Genomic DNA, 19,900 nt, shown 5'->3' on the forward strand with positions numbered 1-19,900 from the left:
TCTGGTCCCATCACTTCATGACAAATAGATGAGGAAACAATGGAAAAAGTGAGAGCCTGTATTTTCTTGGTCTCCAAAATCACTGCAGGTGGTAACTGCAGCCATGAAATTAAAAGACACTTGCTCCTTGGAAGAAAACCTATGACCAACCTATTAAAAAGCATATTAAAAAGCATAGACATTAATTTACCAACAAAGGTCCATCTAGTCAAAGCTATGGTTTTCCCAGTAGTCACGTATGGATGTGAGAGTTGGACCATAAAGAAAGTTGAGCACCGAAGAATTGATACTTTTGAACTGTGGTGTTGGAGAAGACTCTTGAGAGTCCCTTGGACAGCAAGGAGATCAAACCAGTCAATCCTAAAGGAAATCAGTTCTGAATATCCATTGGAAGGACTGATGCTGAAGCTGAAACTCCAATACTCTGGCCACCTGATGTGAAGACCTGACACATCTGAAAAGATCCTGATGCTGGGAAAGATTGAAGGCAGGAGGAGAAGGGAACAACAGAAGATGAGATGGTTGGAGGGCATCACCGACTCGATGGACATGAGTTTGAGCAAGCTCCGGGAGTTTGTGATGGACAGGGAAGCCTGACATGCTGCAGTCCATAGGGTCACAAAGAGTTGGATATGGCTGAGTGGCTGAACTGAACTGAAATGGTATGGAAAGAATAACCTGGAAGGATGGAATGGAGGAACTGGGGGCTGGATAGTGCATAGTCTCAGATGAGGATGTATATTAGTTTCCTGTTGCTACTGTAACCAATTACCATAATTATTTTGGCTTTAAACAGTGGAAATTCATTGTCTTATTATTCTGGAGGTCAGAGATCTAAAATGGGTTGGCAGGTCTGTGTTCCTTCTGGCGACTCTAGGGAGGAATCCATTTCTGGCTTTTTCCATCTTCTGAAGGCTGCCTTCATTCCTTGGCTCCAGACCTGCAAGTCTCTGACCTCTTTTGTGCCATCACATCGCCTTCTTTGACTCTCTCTTTTGCCTTCTTCTTTTCCTTGTAAGGACCCCTGTGATGATTTTGGGTCTGCTCAGATAATCTGGGATATCTGATTAACTTAATTGTATCCGGACATTCTCTTTTGCCTTGTAAGATAGCATAGCAACAGGTTCCAGGGAGTAGGACATGGACCTCTTCAGGGAGCCATTATCCTGCCTACCACAGGAAGGAAGGGAAGGCCTCTCTGAGGAGGTGACATTTGAGATGAGGCCCAGATGAGAAAAACATATGAGGGAGAGGATCTCAGATAGAGAGAACAGCCTGCAAAGCCCCTGAGCCTGGTGCAAGCCTGGAGAGTCTTGAGAAGAATGACAGCAAGGCTGAAGGGAGCCCCCAGAGGGAAGCTGGAGAGGTAGGCAGAGCCCATGTAGCTTATCATCATCTACCTCACAGGTAGGAGCGTGGTCTGTCTTCTCAGTGTGACGAGGAGCTGAGAGTTGTGTTTTTCACTGGGTGAATATGTACTTGAATGGAAACAAGTTTTTTGGTAATATTGTCTAGAGTGGTGCTATCCAGTAGAAATATAATGCAAGCCACATTTGTAATTTTGAATATTCTCATAGCCATTTTAAAAAGTGAAAAGAAACAGAGGAAATTAATCTTAATCTTAATAAAACATTTAACCCAATACACCCAAAATATTATCATCCCCACATGTAAGCAATATAAAAAAAATACATATTTTACATTGTTTTTTTTTTTTTTAAGTGCTATGTGATCAACATCTGGTGTGTTTATGTTTATAACACTGCTTGGTTTGGACTAGCCACATTGTAACTGCTCAGTAGCCATCTGTCGTGACCATTTTTGGCAGTGCACATCCAGACAGGGTCTTCAGGGTCCTGTGCAAAGTCTACCCCAGCACTGCTTGAAAAGTGGTGGACAGTGAAGTGTCACAGAAATTATAGGGCCTGTGTCTTGCCTATTAACCATCCCCAAATTCAGAGGCTCTGAGAAGACCTTGGGAAGCAAAGGGTGGATTTGCAGATTCTGGAAAGGAGTATGTCTCTTGGTGGGGCTGGCAGAGCTCAGTCCTAGACCTGGAGTGAACTCCTGTCTCCTGGAGCCTCCAAGGAATACCTGTCTGTATCCATATGATCGGTGTTAAGGTTCATCTTGCTATCCACCCCTCATATGTTTAATACCTTGAAGAGTTTTAGTGAAAGTCAGACCTCTCCCATTTCATTATAGACAGGGCCATTTATTCATCTCACTATACCAATATTACTGGAAACAAGGGCAGAGGTCAAGAACAGGGAAAAAAAAATCAATGGAGCAATGACAGGATGTCAGTTGCAAGGGCAAGAACCTCTAAGACACTTCCAAGCTATGATCCGTGCTCTCTTGTGCTCCTGTAGTGACCACCCCCCCAATACTAACTATAAAAGTCTAGGCTGAAAGGTTTAGTACCAACAGAACATCATGTACATTCATTTAGATTTTTGCAGTGATGTTAAATTAAACAGGTTTGTGAAACAGAAAATAAATACCTGAATTAAACATGTAGATAATGGTGGTTTATGTAAAGACCAACTTATGAGAAACATTCAGTACAGTACAAAACAATAAAAATAACAGCAGCATTTATTAGAATATCCTATGTAGAGCCAGCTATCTGTAAAGCACGCTGGGCTTTCAGAAAGGCTGGTGCTGAGTTCCCTTCTGATGATGGATTTGGCGGACTAGCATCTGGACCCTCACATCTGGTCTATGAGAAGGCAGACCCATCAGAAAGCAGCTTGGCCATTTTGACATGGAGTGACAAAAACCCTAATGTGCAAGGACAAAGGTGGCTTCAGTAAGTGCTTTGGGGCTTTAGAGCATCAGTCAAATTACCAGTGTCTCTAATTATTGTGCCTGCAATCTGGAGCAAGCTATAGCTGCCTTCCAAAACAGGGTGGAATGTTTCCCTCTGATGCACATTAGCACAAGTCCTTCTTGGATGAGTTTTCCAAAATGATGAGGACATAGTGCTATGGGGGAGAAACATGTTGCCTTGAAAATCAATTGTGATCTTTGCAAACAATCAGCTGGCTAACAAGCATTTATCCAGCACGTATGATATGTGCACTCTGGAGAAATTTCAGAAGTAGAAGGTCCCTACTTTCCACAGGCTTAAGACCCGGTTGGAAGAAAGTGACCACTCAATGAGAAATTCAACAGTACGTAGTGCCAGCGTGGTGCATAGGTTCAGGCTCTGGCCTGTGAATCAGTAGATCTGAGTTCTGCCCCTGACTCAGCCACTTACAAGTGTTACTACCTTCAGTCTGGTCATCATCTAGCAGGGGCAATAACTACTGGATCACTCAAGAGTAATTGCCTGGGAATAAATCACTAACTCTGAAACTACGGATCCTCTTCTCGACATCAGAAGAGTTTGAATGGATTATAATGATGGTGATAATACTAATAGCTCCATTTAGTAAGGTCTAACTTTGTGCTCATGAAAAAAAGAAAAGTTAAAAAGTGTTATGTGCTTTTCAGGAATTAACTCATATTTCCTAAAGAAGACCTAACTGGGAGAAAATTTCTGTTATTCCCATTTTGTAGAGGAGAAAGCTGAGACATAGGCTAAGTAACTTACCCCAAATGACTGACGCATAGCTGGGATTCAATAGCGACTCTTTGAGCCTGTAAAGCTTGGGCTCTAAATGCCCTGAAGCCCATTCCAGCTGGCACATTCTTTAGTTGTGGGAGCCTTCCCAATCATTCAAAGGTTACTTGGGGAACTGGAGAAGAGTGAAGTTGGATAAAGGAAATCATGTTGCCATAAAACACGGACCAGGTATTAGTAGAGCTTCAAAGAGGAGAAAGACCATCATCATCTGTTCCTCAGAGAACTCAGACTTAACTATGTCAGGATACCAGGACTTCAGAATCCTGATCCATCCACGCTGGTATCTCAGTTTGCATTCAAGGGCTACTGGCCATTCAGCAAGCGAGTCACACACCAGAAAGGGACTTCGAGGCTGCAGCATGACAACAAGTCTCACCTTTGCAACCTTTTCCTTTTACATCCATCTCAGCCACAGGTGGGGGAGCTGTGAATTTCACTTCAGCCATCATGTGTAGTGAGGACACACACATGCACACAGATTGTCACCCACAAAGTCTTCACTTTGAGACAAGGGTGGGTTCAGCTTCCTCTGCTTACACAACCCATGCCGCCTGAGGACACTTGGGTTTAGATGGTGTGTTGGCCGCAAGCTGTTTCACTATGTCTTTCCTGGTCCCCTTGGCTTCCTGCGCCTTCTCTTGAACAGATAATTCATCTCCTTATCTCAGAGAGTTGTTTCCCCAAGTGTAGCCCCAGAGTCGGTAGCTTTGATACCATCGAGGCAAAAAGGTATTAAACCACCTTTTGTGTAATCATTTAAGTCGTATTTTTTTCATATCTGCTTCATGAAAAGATGATGTGGTTAGATTTGAGCTAGGCCTTGCCGAGGATATCGTGTGTGCTTGGGGTTACCCACATCATCATGTGACTCACCTTCTTCTGCAGCATGGTGATCTTATCTTCTTTTCTGCACTTTGCCACCAAGCACCAGCTTCTCTCAGCTTCTGTGTGTGTGTGTTTGTACACACATGTGCATTCATGTGTGCATGTGTATATGCTCATGGCAGCAACTTGTAAAATGATACTTTATCATTCCTTTGTAATAAGGCTTTTACTCTACTCGTAGCAGGGGGAGAAAAGACACCTTCATTGGCTTTTCCACTTAGGAATTTGAAGCAAAATTTTGCTTAAGCAGACACATTTCTATTTAATTTAAATTGGTGATTCTGCTGTTCCTTCTATGTGCTAGGAACTGAACTGGCTACTTAAAGTACAAAAATACATATGACTGTCCTTGCAAGATCGTCTATGTAACTACGGAAAGAGAGCGCATTATCAAACAGCAAGAATTCGACCTAGCAGGGGCCAGGGAGCTGCCAAGAATGGAGTCGTGAGGGAAGACAATTGAGGGGAACGAGGGGGAAAGGACCAGGGGTCTCCATGAAAAGGAGTGGGGGGATTCACCCAGTGGCCCTGTGAGGACGCCCCTCCCTCCATCTCCCTGGGGCAGAACAGCAGGGGGTGGGAGTGAGAACCCCACCTCCTGCCTGAGTGATCCTTCGGTTTGGAAATTTGGGGAGCACACCCTAGGAATGGAGCTTCCTAAAAGAAGCAGGAGATGAACAAAGAGGGCGAAGTGAGAAGGAGGTGGCAGCCCCAGGACTGTGTGGAGGACAGGGTACAGGAGAGGCTGAACCTAGCAGAAGGGCCATGGTGAGAGGTGGTTATGAGCATGGGTTTTAATATCATTAAGTGTGTGCTAAGTTGCTTCAGTTTTGTCTGACTTTTTGAATCCCCAGGAACTGTAGCCCCTAAGGCTCCTCTGTCCATGGGATTCTCCAGGTAGGAATCCTGGAGTGGGTTGCCATACCCTCATCCAAGGGATCTTCCCAACCCAGGAATTGAACCTGCATCTCTTATGTCTCCTGCATTGGCAAGCGAGTTCTTTACCATTAGCACCACCTGGGAAGCCCCTTTGGTATCGTAAGACCTGGGTTGAAATACTGAAGCCGCCACTGACTCAATGTACAGCCTTCTGCAGTTCCTTCATCTCTGCTGGCCTCATTCTCTCATCTGTGAAGTGGACGTAAGAGGGCTTCATAGGACTCTCCTGAGAACAAACTCAGATGAAGTGCTTAATGCTGTTTCGGGAGTGTAGAAGTGTCCCATAAACGGTAGCTTAAAAAACAACAACTACAAAAAAAAACCTCTTATTTTTAGTGCCTAGAAAAGTAAGTTGAGGCCAGAATGTAGAGGCTCCTGTCTGCCAAGGCAAGGAATTTGGACACTGTCCTGCAGCCCATGGGTAGCTAGTGAAGGTCCTCCAGCAGGGAATGGCATTAAAAGAAGCTGGTGTTTGGGGAACTCTCCACTTGTCATCAATGTGGGATGGATTGGAAGAAGGAAGGAATGTTGGTGAGGAGGCTCTGTCAGTGTCCAAGCACCATGGATGAGGGCCCAGGGAGGTGGTAGGGGGACTGGAATGGAAAAAGCAGAAACAAGCACTTTAAAAAGGAAGGTGAAATGTGGGAAGGAAGTTCAAGAGGGAGGGGATATATGTGTACCTATGGCTGATTCACGTTGTTGTAAGGCAGAAACCAACACAACACTGTAAAGCAACTTTGTTGTTTTTCAGTCGCTAAGTCGTGTCCGACTCTTTCCTACCCCATGAAGTGTATCACTCAGGCTTCCTTGTCCTTCACTCTCGCCTAGAGTTTGCTCAAACTCATGTCCATTGAGTCAGTGATTCCATCCAACCATCTCATCCTCTGTCACCCCCTTCTCTTCTTGCCTTCAACCTTTCCCAGGATCAGGATGTTTTCCAATGAGTTGACTCTTTGCATCAGGTGGCCAAAGTATTGGAGCTTCAGCTTCAGCATCAGTCCTTCCAATAAATATTCAGGATTAATTTCGTTTAAGATTGACTGGTTTGATCTCCTTGCTGTCCAAGGGATTCTCAAGAGTGTTTTCCAGCACTGCAGTTCTAAGGAATCAATTCTTCAGTGCTCAGCCTTCTTTATGGTCCAACTCTCACATCTATACATAAATTCTAGAAAAACATAGCTTTGACTATACAGACCTTTGTTGGCAAAGTGATGTCTCTGCTTTTTTAATACACTGTCTAGGTTTGTCATAAGTATTCTTCCAAGGAGCAAGCATCTTTTTATTTCATGGCTACAGTTACTGCCTTCATTGATTTTGGACCCCAAGAAAATGAAATCTGACACTGTTTTCACATTTTCCCCATTTATTTGCCATGAAGTGATAGGACCAGATGCCATGATCTTAGTTTTTGAAAGTTGAGTTTTAAGCCTGCGTTTTCATTTTCCTCTTTCACCTTCAACAAGAGGCTCTTTAGTTCCTCTTCACATTCTGCCATTAAATTGGTATCATCTGCATACCTGAAGTTATTGATATTTCTTCTGGAAATCTTGATTCCAGCTTGTGATTCATCCAGCCTGGCATTTCCCATGATGTACTCTGCATATAAGTTAAATAAGCAGGGTGATAATATACAGCCTTGATGTACTCTTTTCCCAATTTTGAACCAGTCCATTGCATGTTCAGTTTTCCTCCAATTAAAACTTAAAAAACAAAGGAAGGTGGCTTAGAAGTGAGGGATGGGAGTTCAGCCTTCAGACAGTAGAGCAGAATAAAGGAGGGATCCAAGCTTGTTTTAAGGATGTAGCCTTGTTACATCCACCCAAACCGAGGTGTGAAGGGAGGACAGATGACACTTTGTTGTCCTGGAGCAGGGCTGCTACTGGGGCAGGGGGAAAGGGACCCTGGTCTTAAAACCCCAAGGGCATCTTTGGCACCTTGATTGGGTTGTACATTTGTGTCCTGCTTGTCCAGAAAGAGGTTGAGATGGTTTTATACCCTGATGGGGTAGGTGGTTTACACTACCCTCATAAGTAAAAAGGAACTGAATCACCAGGGAAAAAAGGACATAGAAAATAGAGGGAAATGATGGGGCATGGAGAATGAGATAGAAATGACTGACAAGCGAGGGGTGGTGTTGAGTCCCAAAATGTCGACTCTTTGGCCTTAGAATTAAGATTTCACCATTTCTCATCTCCCTTTCTGAGGGAAGAATCCCTCCCAAAAGGAACAGAAAAACCAGGTCCTTTGACCTTTTTCCTAACTTCCAGCATAACAGTGGGATTTCTCTCAACCACATTTTAAATCTTCGTTTTATTTGCAAGGGAGGGCACAATAGCAGGTGCTTCTTCTCCACCACCAGTACAGCTCGCAGGAAAGGATGAGAGAGAGGGAGGGAAGGAAGAGACGAGAAAGAGCCTCAAAAAGGAAAAAAGGGAGAGATCATGACCCATCACCAGTAGGCACTGCCAGCTGACCCGCTGGTTGGATGGCGGTGACTGCCACAGAGCCATCCAGCTTGTGACTTTGCTTCCTCTTTCTCTCTCTCTCTAGTAGCACAGAATCACTCACCCTCGATTCCTCGGGGTTTCACAACCTAAGAGGTCTGGGAGAGCACCTTGCAGTGCCTGAGTCTCCTCGAGTGTTCAGAGCGGACACAAAATGTATGGAGTCTCTAGACAAGCGGCCTTTCTGTGGATGGGATCCGCCTCTGGGAGGCCGGGGAAAAAACAAAAACAAGTTGTTTCCTGCAGTTGTCTGATGCAGTTGCTAACAGAGAGTCACTCGACACTTGGTAAGTGCCGTGAATGTTTTTACTTTCAGTGCCCAAGTTTCTCTGGCTTCCGGGAGCTATTGTTGTCGAGGAAGGAGGTGGTATGATCATCCCCTCCCTCCCCATGTGGTGTGACAGTGCAGAGATGGTTATCTGCACACCCAAGTTGGTGTTGCTTTTTTGGGGGTAACAGCTTTCGAAAAACCATCCACTGAGCTCCAGCCAGCCAGGCTTCGAGGGCAGTTACCACAGTGTGAAAATGCAGGTGGCTTTGTCAGGCAGGATGCGGGCCACTGATGCAGACTTTGGGAGATGGTGAACGCACCCTCTCCCATTACAGATCAGAGTTCAGACCCACCGATTCCTGGGATGTGGAGAGAGAAGGGCTGGGTGAGGACCTGTGCTGGTTAACACAGACCTCCTTCCTGTCTCTGCTCTGTCAGCCTCACCATGGCTGGACTTGTGCAGGGTCCCTTTCTGGAGAGGGAAGAGCTTAGCAATCATCTAGCTCTCATGATCCTCTTCCTAGTGGGACCGCTGAGGCTCAGAGTAGGGAACTAGCTTTGCCAAGGTCAAGCCATGGCCACCTAGAGCTGGAATAGGACATAAGGTGCCGTGGCTCCAAATCCAGTGTTCAGAGACTTCTCGGTTAAGTGCAGAGAGCCAGGCTTTGCAGCCAGGCGCGCCTGGACCAAATCCAGCCTCAGAACCTGGGAGATTTTGTCTTTTCCCAGCACCATACTGAGCCCTCTGCACCCATCCCCCCAAACAAGAGACCATGAGATGCCAAGGACATCTGGACAGGAGGACAAGACACCTGGAGCCAGTGAGTCACAGGAAAGAGGACTCCCTCTTCCCTCTCCCCTCATGAACAAACCCTCCTAGACTCGAATGGACCATCCCAGAATGGGGTGGCCTAAAGAAACCAAGGTGGACCCCAGGTTAAGGTAGCAGTTGGCATCATGAGTGCTCAGCAAAGTAGGGCTCAACCTGCAAGCAATTCTCGTTGCTGCTGCAGACCCAGGCCTTCCTCTGCTCACTAGGAGCTGTCTCAGTGCAGCTCCACAGGCTGAGCCCCCTGCCCATCATCACAGCTCCCATCTCTTGGGCGATCCTTCTGTGAGGAGGACTCTCTGGCCTGACCCTGCTCCAGCGTACTAAGCACAGCAGAATGTGACTCTCAGTTCTTCTTCCAGTCTAGGCATCGTCCTCCTCCATTTACCTTTTCAAATGTATTCATTGAATTCAGCACACAGCAAAAATGTGACAGCACCTCTTAGTTACAAGCCTCCATATTAGAGACGACTGGTGATACAGAGACTTACATAACCACCCCCGTATAGCATTTTTTCTCCAGCACTTCTAAAGCCTCTAAGTGAGCCAGGATGGATCTGCTTTGTCTCACAGCTTGCAGCAAGGTGGCAGGAGGCAGGGGTCATTTTCATTGTATGCTGTAGAGCACTTGACTCTTGTAGGTGGCAATCTCATGGAATACCATGCATGGTGCTTCCCAGAGTTGTGAAATCATTGTATTGATTCGGGGTCCTCTATGCCACATGTGCTGTGTGGATGTGTGATTATGGTGCAGTGGTTGAGTGTGTGGTCCCCAGAGGCAAGCTGATCTAGGCGTTCTACCCTCTATAAACTGTGTGGCTTTGGGTCAGTTACTTAATCTGAGTTCCAAGAAGATATATAATTGTATATTTTAGCATGATCTGACAAATTCAGTGAAAAATACAAATAAAGAGATTATTATTCAGTGAGACACATAAAGGGTAGAGTTTTCCTGGTGGCTCAGTGGTAAAGAATCTGCCTGCCAATGCAGGAGATGCAGGTTCAATCCCTGGGTCAGGAAGGTCCCTTGGAGAAGAAAATGGCAACCAACTCCAGAATTCTTGACTGGAAAATCCCATGGACAGAGGAGCCAGGTGGGCTACAGTTCATGGGGTCACAAAGAGTCGGATATGACTTAGCAACTGAGCACGTATGCACACACATAAAGGGTCAATACTTAATAGCAATTATTACTGTCATTATCATTAATGTAATTAGTGCTTGGTCTTATTGTCATTATATTCATTAAAGGTAGGCTATACTATGCTGACAATGCCCAATACATAAGCACTTAATAAATATGTGTTGAATGGATGTTCTTCAAGGATGTTCAGGTGGAAATCCAAATGCTCTCTTGTGTGAAAAAGAAAATTACTCAGGGGAACTGAATCAGAAACAGAAGACACTAAGCTTTTTAATGTGGTTTTGGTTAAACTGTGCCTCTGGGAACTGAAAGCAGAAAGAGAAATATTGACCTGGTCATACTTGGGGCACCTACAAATATGAGACAGTTGTATCTGGTTGGGTAGGTTGGTTTTGACTGTCGGCATGCTTCTTTACTAAAGGGATCTTTCAGAAGGAAAGGCTTTCTATCTGTGGTATTTAGGCTAGATTTTGCCCTGCTCAGCGACCACAGGAGTCTGACTCCACAGTCAACATGGGGCACCTGTCAGCCCTCCTGCTTGGAGAGTGTGCCATGGTTAGTGGGGTAGATGCCAGGATATTCCTTGTCCCCATGCCAGACATCAGGATGTTTAGGAACAGGTGGTTAGCTTTTTTCCATTTTGTTGCAGATATTTGGTGTGGTGCAGACACAGCCAAGGTAAAAATCCCACACCCAGGGACTGCCTTGGTCAATCTGTGTTCAGGGGTAAAATCGGGATGAGAAGCTAGGCCACTTACTGGCCAGGACAGGCTTAAATCAGCAGGCAGGCATCAGGCCTGAGCTTGTGGGGCAGACAATGCACGTGTTTCCTAGAGCTGTTGGTAGATGAAACTTACTATGAGTATGTTTTCAGAGGAGCTGCATGCTAAGGAAAAGGATGGCATCAGTGTAGTCAGGGAGGTAGAGGGCCCAGGTTATCCACAGCCTATGAAGCCTCGAGAGTTCCTCAAAGATCAATATAGGCAAGAATGGAATCTCTATTCAAAGAAGAGCTGGGACACCAAACCTTGAAAGTTCTGGAGAACCAGCAGTGCTCCACCCCACAGCATATGGCTGAGCTTCTTTATTTATAAGGTCCCTTCAGAAGCATTCATGGGCACTTCCTCCGCCAACCTGCATGCCAGGGAACAGGGATGCAAAGATGACGAAGATAGCCCATCCATGAGGGAGATAGCCCATCCTTCAAGATACACCTTCACAATACCAAGTGCCTGCGTGCAAAGTGAACAGGTAGCTGCCTCCAGAGGCTTCCAGATATCTAGGATTTGGGCACCATGAGAAGAAACAATCAGATGCTAACTTGATAGGTGGGGCCCTTTGCGATTTCAAAGAAAATGGAGATAATGAAGACTTTGCCCCCACTTAACTATTTAGAGAAGTAGATGGTGCGCTGTCTCCAACTTTGTGGTTCACATGGAAACCAAAGGCAAGGCTCCAGACTGACATGAGACTTGACTTGGAGCAGGTACATCTCTGCACTCCAGACTGCTTCCCATGGAAGGAGGTGGCTCATTCCTTTTTGTTTTCCACATGTTGAACTTGTAGTACCTGCTATCAAGCCTGTATTGACGTGAACAGGGAGGGGTGGGGTTGGCTGTGTGTAGTGCGCATTGATTGATATACGTGCATCCTCCTCACTGCATAATATCAGAGCCCCACCTTTGGATGAGCTTGTGTTAGCCAAGCTCCATCCTGTATCTAAAATTACCTCAAACAAGTAGCCTTTACTTTTTTTTCTTCTAATCACTTTCTTTTCCTATTATAATGCAATGATCAAAAAATAGAAAATATGGAATAGAAAATGAACAAGAAAGGAATGGGTTTTGTGACATGGAAGATGGGAAGATAAGATTTCTGGGGTCTAGCCCAGGATTTACCTCTAACTGACCAGTCCTTTCACTGTCCTGGTCCGCATTCAGGGAGGCTGGGGAGAGGGGAAAAGACAAGGTTGAGCTGGATCATTGAAAAAGCAAGAGAGTTCCAGAAAAACATCTATTTCTGCTTTATTGACTATGCCAAAGCCTTTGACTGTGTGGATCATAATAAACTGTGGAAAATTCTGAAAGAGATGGGAATACCAGACCACCTGACCTGCCTCTTGAGAAACCTGTATGCAGGTCAGGAAGCAACAGTTAGAACTGGACATGGAACAACAGACTGGTTCCAAATAGGAAAAGGAGTACATCAAGGCTATATATTGTCACCCTGCTTATTTAACTTCTATGCAGAGTACATCATGAGAAACACTGGGCTTGAGGAAGCACAAGCTAGAAATCAAGATTTCTGGGAAAATAACAATAACATCAGATATGCAGATGACACCACCCTTATAGCAGAAAGTGAAGAAGAACTAAAGGGCCTCTTGATGAAAGTGAAAGAGGAGAGTGAAAAAGTTGGCTTAAAGCTCAACATTCAGAGAACTAAGATTGTGGCATCTGGTCCCATCACTTCATGGCAAATAGATGGCGAAACAGTGGAAACAGTTGCTGACTTTATTTTGGGGGCTCCAAAATCACTGCAGATGGTGACTGCAGCCATGAAATTAAAAGCCGCTTACTCCTTGGAAGGAAAGTTATGACCAATCTAGATAGCATATTAAAAAGCAGAGACATCACTTTGTCAACAAAGGTCCATCTAGTCAAGGCTATGGTTTTTCCAGTGGTCATGAATGGATGTGAGAGTTGGACTATAAAGAAAACTGAGCGCTGAAGAATTGATGCTTTTGAACTGTGGTGTTGGAGAAGACTCTTGAGAGTCCCTTGGATTGCAAGGAGCTCCAACCAATCCATCCTAAAGGAGATCAGTCCTGGGTGTTCATTGGGTGGACTGATGTTGAAGCTGAAACTCCAATACTTTGGCCACCTGATGTGAAGAGCTGACTCATTGGAAAAGCCCCTGATGCTGGGAAAGGTTGAGGGCAGGAGGAGAAGGAGACAACAGAAGATGAGATGGCTGGATGGCATCATGGACTCAATGGACATGGGTTTGGGTGGACTCCGTTAGTTGGTGATGGACAGGGAGGCCTGGTATGCTGCGATTCATGGGGTCACAAACAATCGGACACAACTGAGAAACTGAACTGAACTGAACTACTATATATAGAATAGATAAACAATAAGGCCCTATAATGGAAAATAATCTGAAAAAAGAATATATTTCATGTAAGGATGGGTACAATAAAGGAGCAAAACAGTATGGACCTAACATAAGCAGAAGATATTTAGAAGAGGTGGCAAGAATACACAGAATAACTATACAAAAAAGATCTTAATGACTCAGATAATGATCTGACTCAGATAACACAATGGTGTGATCACTCACCTGGAGCCAGACATTCTGGAGTGCAAAGACAAGACAGCCTTAGGAAGCATCACTGTGAACAAAACATAGCTAGTGGAGGTGATGGAGTTCCAGCTGAGCTATTTACAAACCTGAAGGATGATGCTGTTAAAGTGCTACACTCAATATGCCAGCAAATTTGGAACACTCAGCAGTGGCCACAGGACTAGAAAAGGTCGGTTTTCATTATAATCACAAAGAAAGTCAATGCCAAAGAATGTTCAAACTACCACACATTTGCACTCATTTCACATGCTAACAAAGTAATGCTTAAAATTCTCCAAGCTAAGCTTCAACAGTACATGAACCGAGAACTTCCAGATGTTTGAGTTGAATCTAGAAAAGGCAGAGAAACCAGAGATCAAATTACCAACATCCATTGGATCACAGAAAAAGCAAGAGAATTTCAGAAAAACATCTGGTTCATTGACTACGCTAAAACCTTTGACTAACTGGATCACAGCAAACTGTAGAAAATTCTTAAAGAGATGGGAATTCCAGACCATCTCACCTGCCTCCTGAGAAACCTGTATGCAGGTCAGGAAGCAACAGTTAGAACTGGACATGGAACAACGGACTGGTTCCAAATTGGAAAATGAGTACATCAAGGCTGCATATTGTCACCCTGCTTATTTAACTTATATGCAGAGTACATCATACAAAATGCTGGGCTAGATGAAGCACAAGCTGAAATCAAGTTTGCAGGGAGAAATATCAGTAACCTCAGATATGCAGATGACACCACCCCTATGGCAAAAAGCGAAGAGGAACTAAAAAGCCTCTTGATGAAGGTGAAAGAGGAGAGTGAAAAAGCTGTTTTAAAACTCAACATTCAAGAAATTAAGATCATGGCATCCAGTCCCATCACTTCATGGCAAATAGATGGGGAAACAACGAAACAGTGAAAGACTTTATTTTCTTGGGCTCCAAAATCACTGCAGATGGTGACTGCAGCCATGAAATTAAAAGACACTTGCTCCTTGGAAAAAAACCTATGACAGACCTAGACAGCATATTAAAAAGCAGAGACATTACTTTACCAACAAAGGTCTGTCTCTTCAAACCTATGGTTTTTCCAGTAGTCATGTATGGATGTGAGAGTTGGACCATAAAGAAGGCTGAGCCTTGAAGAAATGATGATTTTGAACTGTGATGCTGGAGAAGACTCTTGAGAATCCCTTGGACAGCAAGGAGATCAAACCAGTCAATCCTAAAGGGAATCAACCTTGAATATTCATTGGAAGGACTGATGCTGAAGCTGAAGCTCCAATACTTTCGCCATCTGATGCAAAGAGCCGACTCATTAGAAAAGACCCTGAGGCTGGGAAAGATGGAAGGCAGGAGGAGAAGGGGATGACAGAGGATGAGATGGTTGGATGGTATCACCAATTCAAAGGGCATGAGTTTGGGCAAGCTCCGGGAGAGAGTGAAGGACAAGGAAGCCTGAGTGCTGCAGTTCATGGGGTTGCACAGGACTGAGTGACTGAACAACATATATGTATAACTGAATCACTTTGGTGTATACCTGAAACTAACACAACATTGTAAATTAACTATATTCTTCAATTTAAAAAAAAAGTTAAAAAAGAAAGTACAAAAGAAAGAAGAAAGGAAATATATCCACTGATGGACGTAACTGAAACAGAACATTGTAGTAATTAAACAGACAGTCCAAGTTTAAAATGCAAACACACCACTGAGGAATTAGTGAAAGAAGGTAGGAGTCAGAAGACCTGAGATCGGGTTCCACCCCATCCCCACCACTTCTCTGACCCTCAGACTCCTTATCTGTAACATAGGGATGATAACCAATTAAAATCACAGGTTTTCATAATTAAATGTGTGTGAAAATGTTTTGCTGTGTGAAGTGTGTTGGACACAGGTTTCTTTTATGGGTAGCTTATCTTTCGGGAGAAGACTTCACTTTCAGGTATGTTTCAGGCCCCTGGAGGACCAATCAGAGAGCTGATGATCTTCCTGCAGGTTATGTTTTTGAAACCTTATATGGTCCACAAGGTTGTTGCTTACCCTCTCCACTTTACAAACATCAGAAACATCATATGATTGACTGATAGAACACCAGCAACCCTTAGAGATATTCTACCACAGCCCAGGGCTATACTTTCCATTTTTATTAAAATTCTTATTAACTCATAGCCCAAGAGCTTTTAAGCCAAGCCTGATCCCCTTTAGGGCCCCTTGATTTGATCAGAGCAATTTGTGTGCAGTGCTCTGGTCCCACTTTCTGTAAAGATAGTGCAGACAGCAGTCATGTGATGTTATTCCGAAGATACTGGAGTCTTCTCTCCATACAAAACCACCTTCCCTTACAGGGCTACTCCCACCCTAGCCATAGAGACATACTTGAGCTCCACAGTGACAAGTCTACCCCCTGAGTTTAAGACCTCCTATCTCTTTGAAATTCTAAATATTTCTAGGAAAAAGAACTATCAGTCATTTGTAGCTTAGTGATGCTGAGTTTGTTGGCTTGTATTTTGAATTCCAAGAGGGCTCTGTGGAAGGGGGAATTGTGCAAAAATAAGGGTCCCCAGGGAAGATATGCCTTGACAAAGTACAAGAGGAAAAGGGGATCAAGAAGGAGAACTTGCCCCCATTGGATCAGCTCATAGCCTCATTGAGAGGGATGTCTAGGATGCGCTTGTCCATCTTTGTGGCCAACAGATGGCTTTCTCTCAACAGCTGAGCTGAGCTCTGTATGTGTCTGTGATGGGGTCAGGTCCATCTTCTGAGCTGTTGGAAGAAGCAGCATCTCTCCTTCTGCTTCAGGCTTTGTGGTGATTTTTATCCTTCAGTTGCTGTTTGCTGAAGAGGCCTCCCTGAATTACTCACGTTTGTCTTTCCATTAATAGGTAGTCTTAAACTTAATGTCATCACCTTGGTAATCTGCAAAGCTATACAGCACCTGAAAATAGCAGCTCTTTTTTGCAGCTTGCTGCGTAGAAGTCATTTCTTTCCTGACATAAAATGTGTCTGGGATCCATTTGATTTTTTCTCGTGTCATGTTGAGGTGAGGGACACACAGAATTGAGGCTGAGGAGGGAGATGTCATTGTTCATAGAAACTATCCTCTTATCACTAGATTGTGCACTTTGACTGTATTGCCATGAACTAATTAGTAATGTGGCTTTTTAAAACCTCTCACAATGGCAGACTTGGTCTGAGGTCTCAGTTTGATATATGCCCAATATTTCATGACTTCTTTGCATTTGAAGGAGTAGATGATCAGGAAAAGTCTTATTATGTAGTATTTAAGGAACTGTTACATTTACCTTTTTTCCCCTCCTTTATTGATTTTGTGCAGATTCTGTCCCTGGCACTATGGTAAGTGTGTTAGGGATATCTGGTGAATATTAGAGGACCAGTTCTCAAGAACAATTATCATAGTTATGGTACTTGATGGTCGACGAACGGTTCTCACAGTATTTAATCTCAAAACAACATAGTATAATAAGAAGAGGAGGTATTATAATCACTGTCACCTTACAAATGAGGAAACCGTCACTCAAGATCTCCTACGTAGCAGTGCTAGAACTCAGATTTGAACCTAGATCTTCTAAACCCTAAGCCATGTTCTCAACCATATTGCCTCTCTGGATATTAGAATCTTCCTGAGAGATAGAACCTAAATGTGTAAATAAGATAAATGACTATTCAAAGAAGCCTGTAGTTAATTATCAAAGATGCGGTAAAGATAGGTGTTGCCAGAATCCAGAAAAAGGACAAAATCATCATGGTAGCTCAAAATGGTAGAAAAGATAGATGGGGCTTGGTGGGTTAGATGAGCTGGAGAGAAAGTAGTAGAGACCTTTAACAAGATAGAAGCAGATTGTCTTTCACATAAAGATCTGAGCTGGTATGGAAGTTGTGCTCCATGAAGTTGGCACAGACCCAGCTCCTTCTGCCATTCCAAGGGTTTCCCTTCTTCTCCATGCCCAAGATGGCTCACCACCTGGTGCATGCTCCAGGAAATAGGCTGAAAGAAGTGGTCATGGGGAGATACTGGTCAAATATTCCACTTCCAGGAACTAGATTTTTCAGGATTTTCAGTGCTAAAACCAGGAAGTCCCTGGAAAATGAGAATTGTCCTGCTAGTTTGAGGGCCCTACCTGAAAGTCACAAGCTTCATCCTTGGTTACATACCATTGGCTAGAACTCAGTCACATAGTCACACCTAGCTGCAAGTGAGGTTGGCAAATAAAAATCTTTATTTTGGGTGACCCTGTGCCCAGCTAACGTCTTCATACCTACAAAGGAAGGGAATAGTTGATATTTGAGCCATAACTAGCTATATGTGCCGTTAACACAAAAAAATTTTATTGGCAGAAGAGAATAGTGTTAATAAAGATCAACAAGCATTTCTATGACTTCTGGTGCTGTATCCATAATGGTAGTTCAGCAAATAGTGTCCCAGGAGGTAGGCTGTGAGCTTTATGTACCTCCTACCATATTAACTGGAACTTTTTTTCTTTTCCCAATCCAGGAGGCATAGCTGTGAGTGATGTTTTATAGGGATAACTTTGGACTATATTCGTTTATTAAAAAAAAAGTATTAATAGGTCACAAATGTTTCTTGTAATACCCTCACATTGATTGCAACACACAAATGTGGCCAGACATGGAAATTCAGATGCACTCTGGCATGTTCTCAGGATGGTTTTGAGTTCAGGAGTCATGAAATGACGTGATGAGAAAATACTGGAGAAGGATTCATCTGAAGGGGTGGTGTGTCTCTTTCCTTAATCCCTAAATAACTAAATAAGATGAGGACAAGCACATGGATCTAGAGTTTTGTATTTAAATGTTATCAGAAGTATGTAACTGCATGTTTCTAGAAGACTCCATGGTAGGAAATTGAGTACTTGCCTCAACCCTGCCCTCTGGAGAGGACTATCCCTTTAACTAGCTAGTTAGCACCCTAGCACAGCTTTCAGAAAAAGGTCTGCCATGTGCCCAACACTATTTGGAGATGGATATCAGTCCTAAAGCTGATGTGTTGGGGATAGGGTGGGGACCATGGTACACAGGTGTGGCCAATGAATGGGGAGGTCATTCACTTCTGCCCTGCCAGACATGTCATCTAGTTTTGTCCTGGCTATATTGGGGTTGGTTTTCCATGCAAAACCCTCCTAATCAGAGTTTCAAATTTGCTTTACAAAAACTGTCAAACTACAAGCCAAAGACGATTGGATTGGGGTAGGATGGGACCTAAGGAGTAAAACACCTATGGCCACATTAGGAAGCCAGTCATTCAATGGAAGAGAACCCAGGGCAGAACTTATTCAGGGCTTCCCTGAATAAGGGAAGTCAAGGCCCTTGACCAATTCTGGTCAAGGCCCTTCATTACCTCTTCCATTCTCATAGCCTCACCTGTATTCCCAGTCTCACACTGATGATACAAGCCTATGATGAACTGTGTGTCAACTTAAAATTAGGTTTTTCTCTTCTTGATACCTTAAGATAACTTTTTAAAGCAAAATCACTTTGTGGTAGAGAACAAAAATATTTATGTTCCTAAAGTGAGGTGTGGTCCCTCCTGCCCAAGTAAATCTTGAGTGCTTGAGTGTTTTGTGAACCAGCTAGACTATTGCCATGTGTTTCTCATCATTCTCTATGCCTATTTTCTGTGTACCCTGGAGCCTCCAACTTGAAGAGAATAAACATTCCAAAGGCATTAGCATGCTGGTATGAATTAGTAACTTTGAGGAGGGGAAAAGCTGAAGATGAGATCCAGCCATACTTGCAACAGCTTTACTTGCCTGGAAGTATTTGTCATTTTGTAAAGATTTTCAGTCCACATCAGCCACTAAGATGGTTACAGAAGCCTGGGAACAATTTTGATTGTGCAGTGATTCAGGGAGTTATTAAGGACAATAAATCTGCATTAATTAAGAATTGAACAGCTATAATGTAATATTAGGTAGCCATTAAGTGTAACATTTTCAAAGAATATTTAATGGTGTGGTAAAATGCTCATGATAGAACATTCAATGGAAAAATCAAGATCTAAAACTGCATCTGCAGCATGATTCCAATTTCATTGATTTGTACATATAGAAAAAAAGACTAGAAGGAAATTCTTCACAGTGTTACCATATTGGTGAGATTATGAACAACTGGTTTTGTCCTTGAAATGATCAATCTTTTCCACGTTGTCTAAGTAAGCAGCTATTCTTTCTGTTTTAGTGCAATACTTACCACATTTGTAACTATAAAAAGCTATTTATTTTTTTAAATAATAAAGGCAAAACTGCCATTGAATAAATATGTGAACAGATTGGTGAAAGTAGATAATTTTCTGCAAAAATCCTGGGTGAAT

General features: G+C 43.5%; 1 protein-coding gene across 3 annotated transcripts in view; it reads left to right on the forward strand.

The window, feature by feature from the left end:
* Window positions 1–19,900, forward strand: part of RORA (RAR related orphan receptor A) — a 796,368-nt gene that overhangs the window by 412,899 nt on the left and 363,569 nt on the right. Inside the window, exon 1 of one of the 3 annotated variants that reach the window (XM_081507581.1) lies at window positions 8,028–8,246. The exons of the other annotated variants lie outside the window; for them this stretch is intronic. Within the exon in view, the coding sequence (XP_081363707.1) occupies window positions 8,114–8,246 (133 nt within the window). The 5' untranslated portion in view covers window positions 8,028–8,113. Of the gene's footprint in view, window positions 1–8,027; window positions 8,247–19,900 lie in introns of those variants that run through there. 3 annotated transcript variants of the gene reach the window in all.

Source organism: Giraffa tippelskirchi, chromosome 7 (genome assembly GCF_054371585.1).
Source record: "Giraffa tippelskirchi isolate mGirTip1 chromosome 7, T2T-mGirTip1v1.2.pri, whole genome shotgun sequence".
Lineage (NCBI taxonomy): Eukaryota > Metazoa > Chordata > Mammalia > Artiodactyla > Giraffidae > Giraffa > Giraffa tippelskirchi.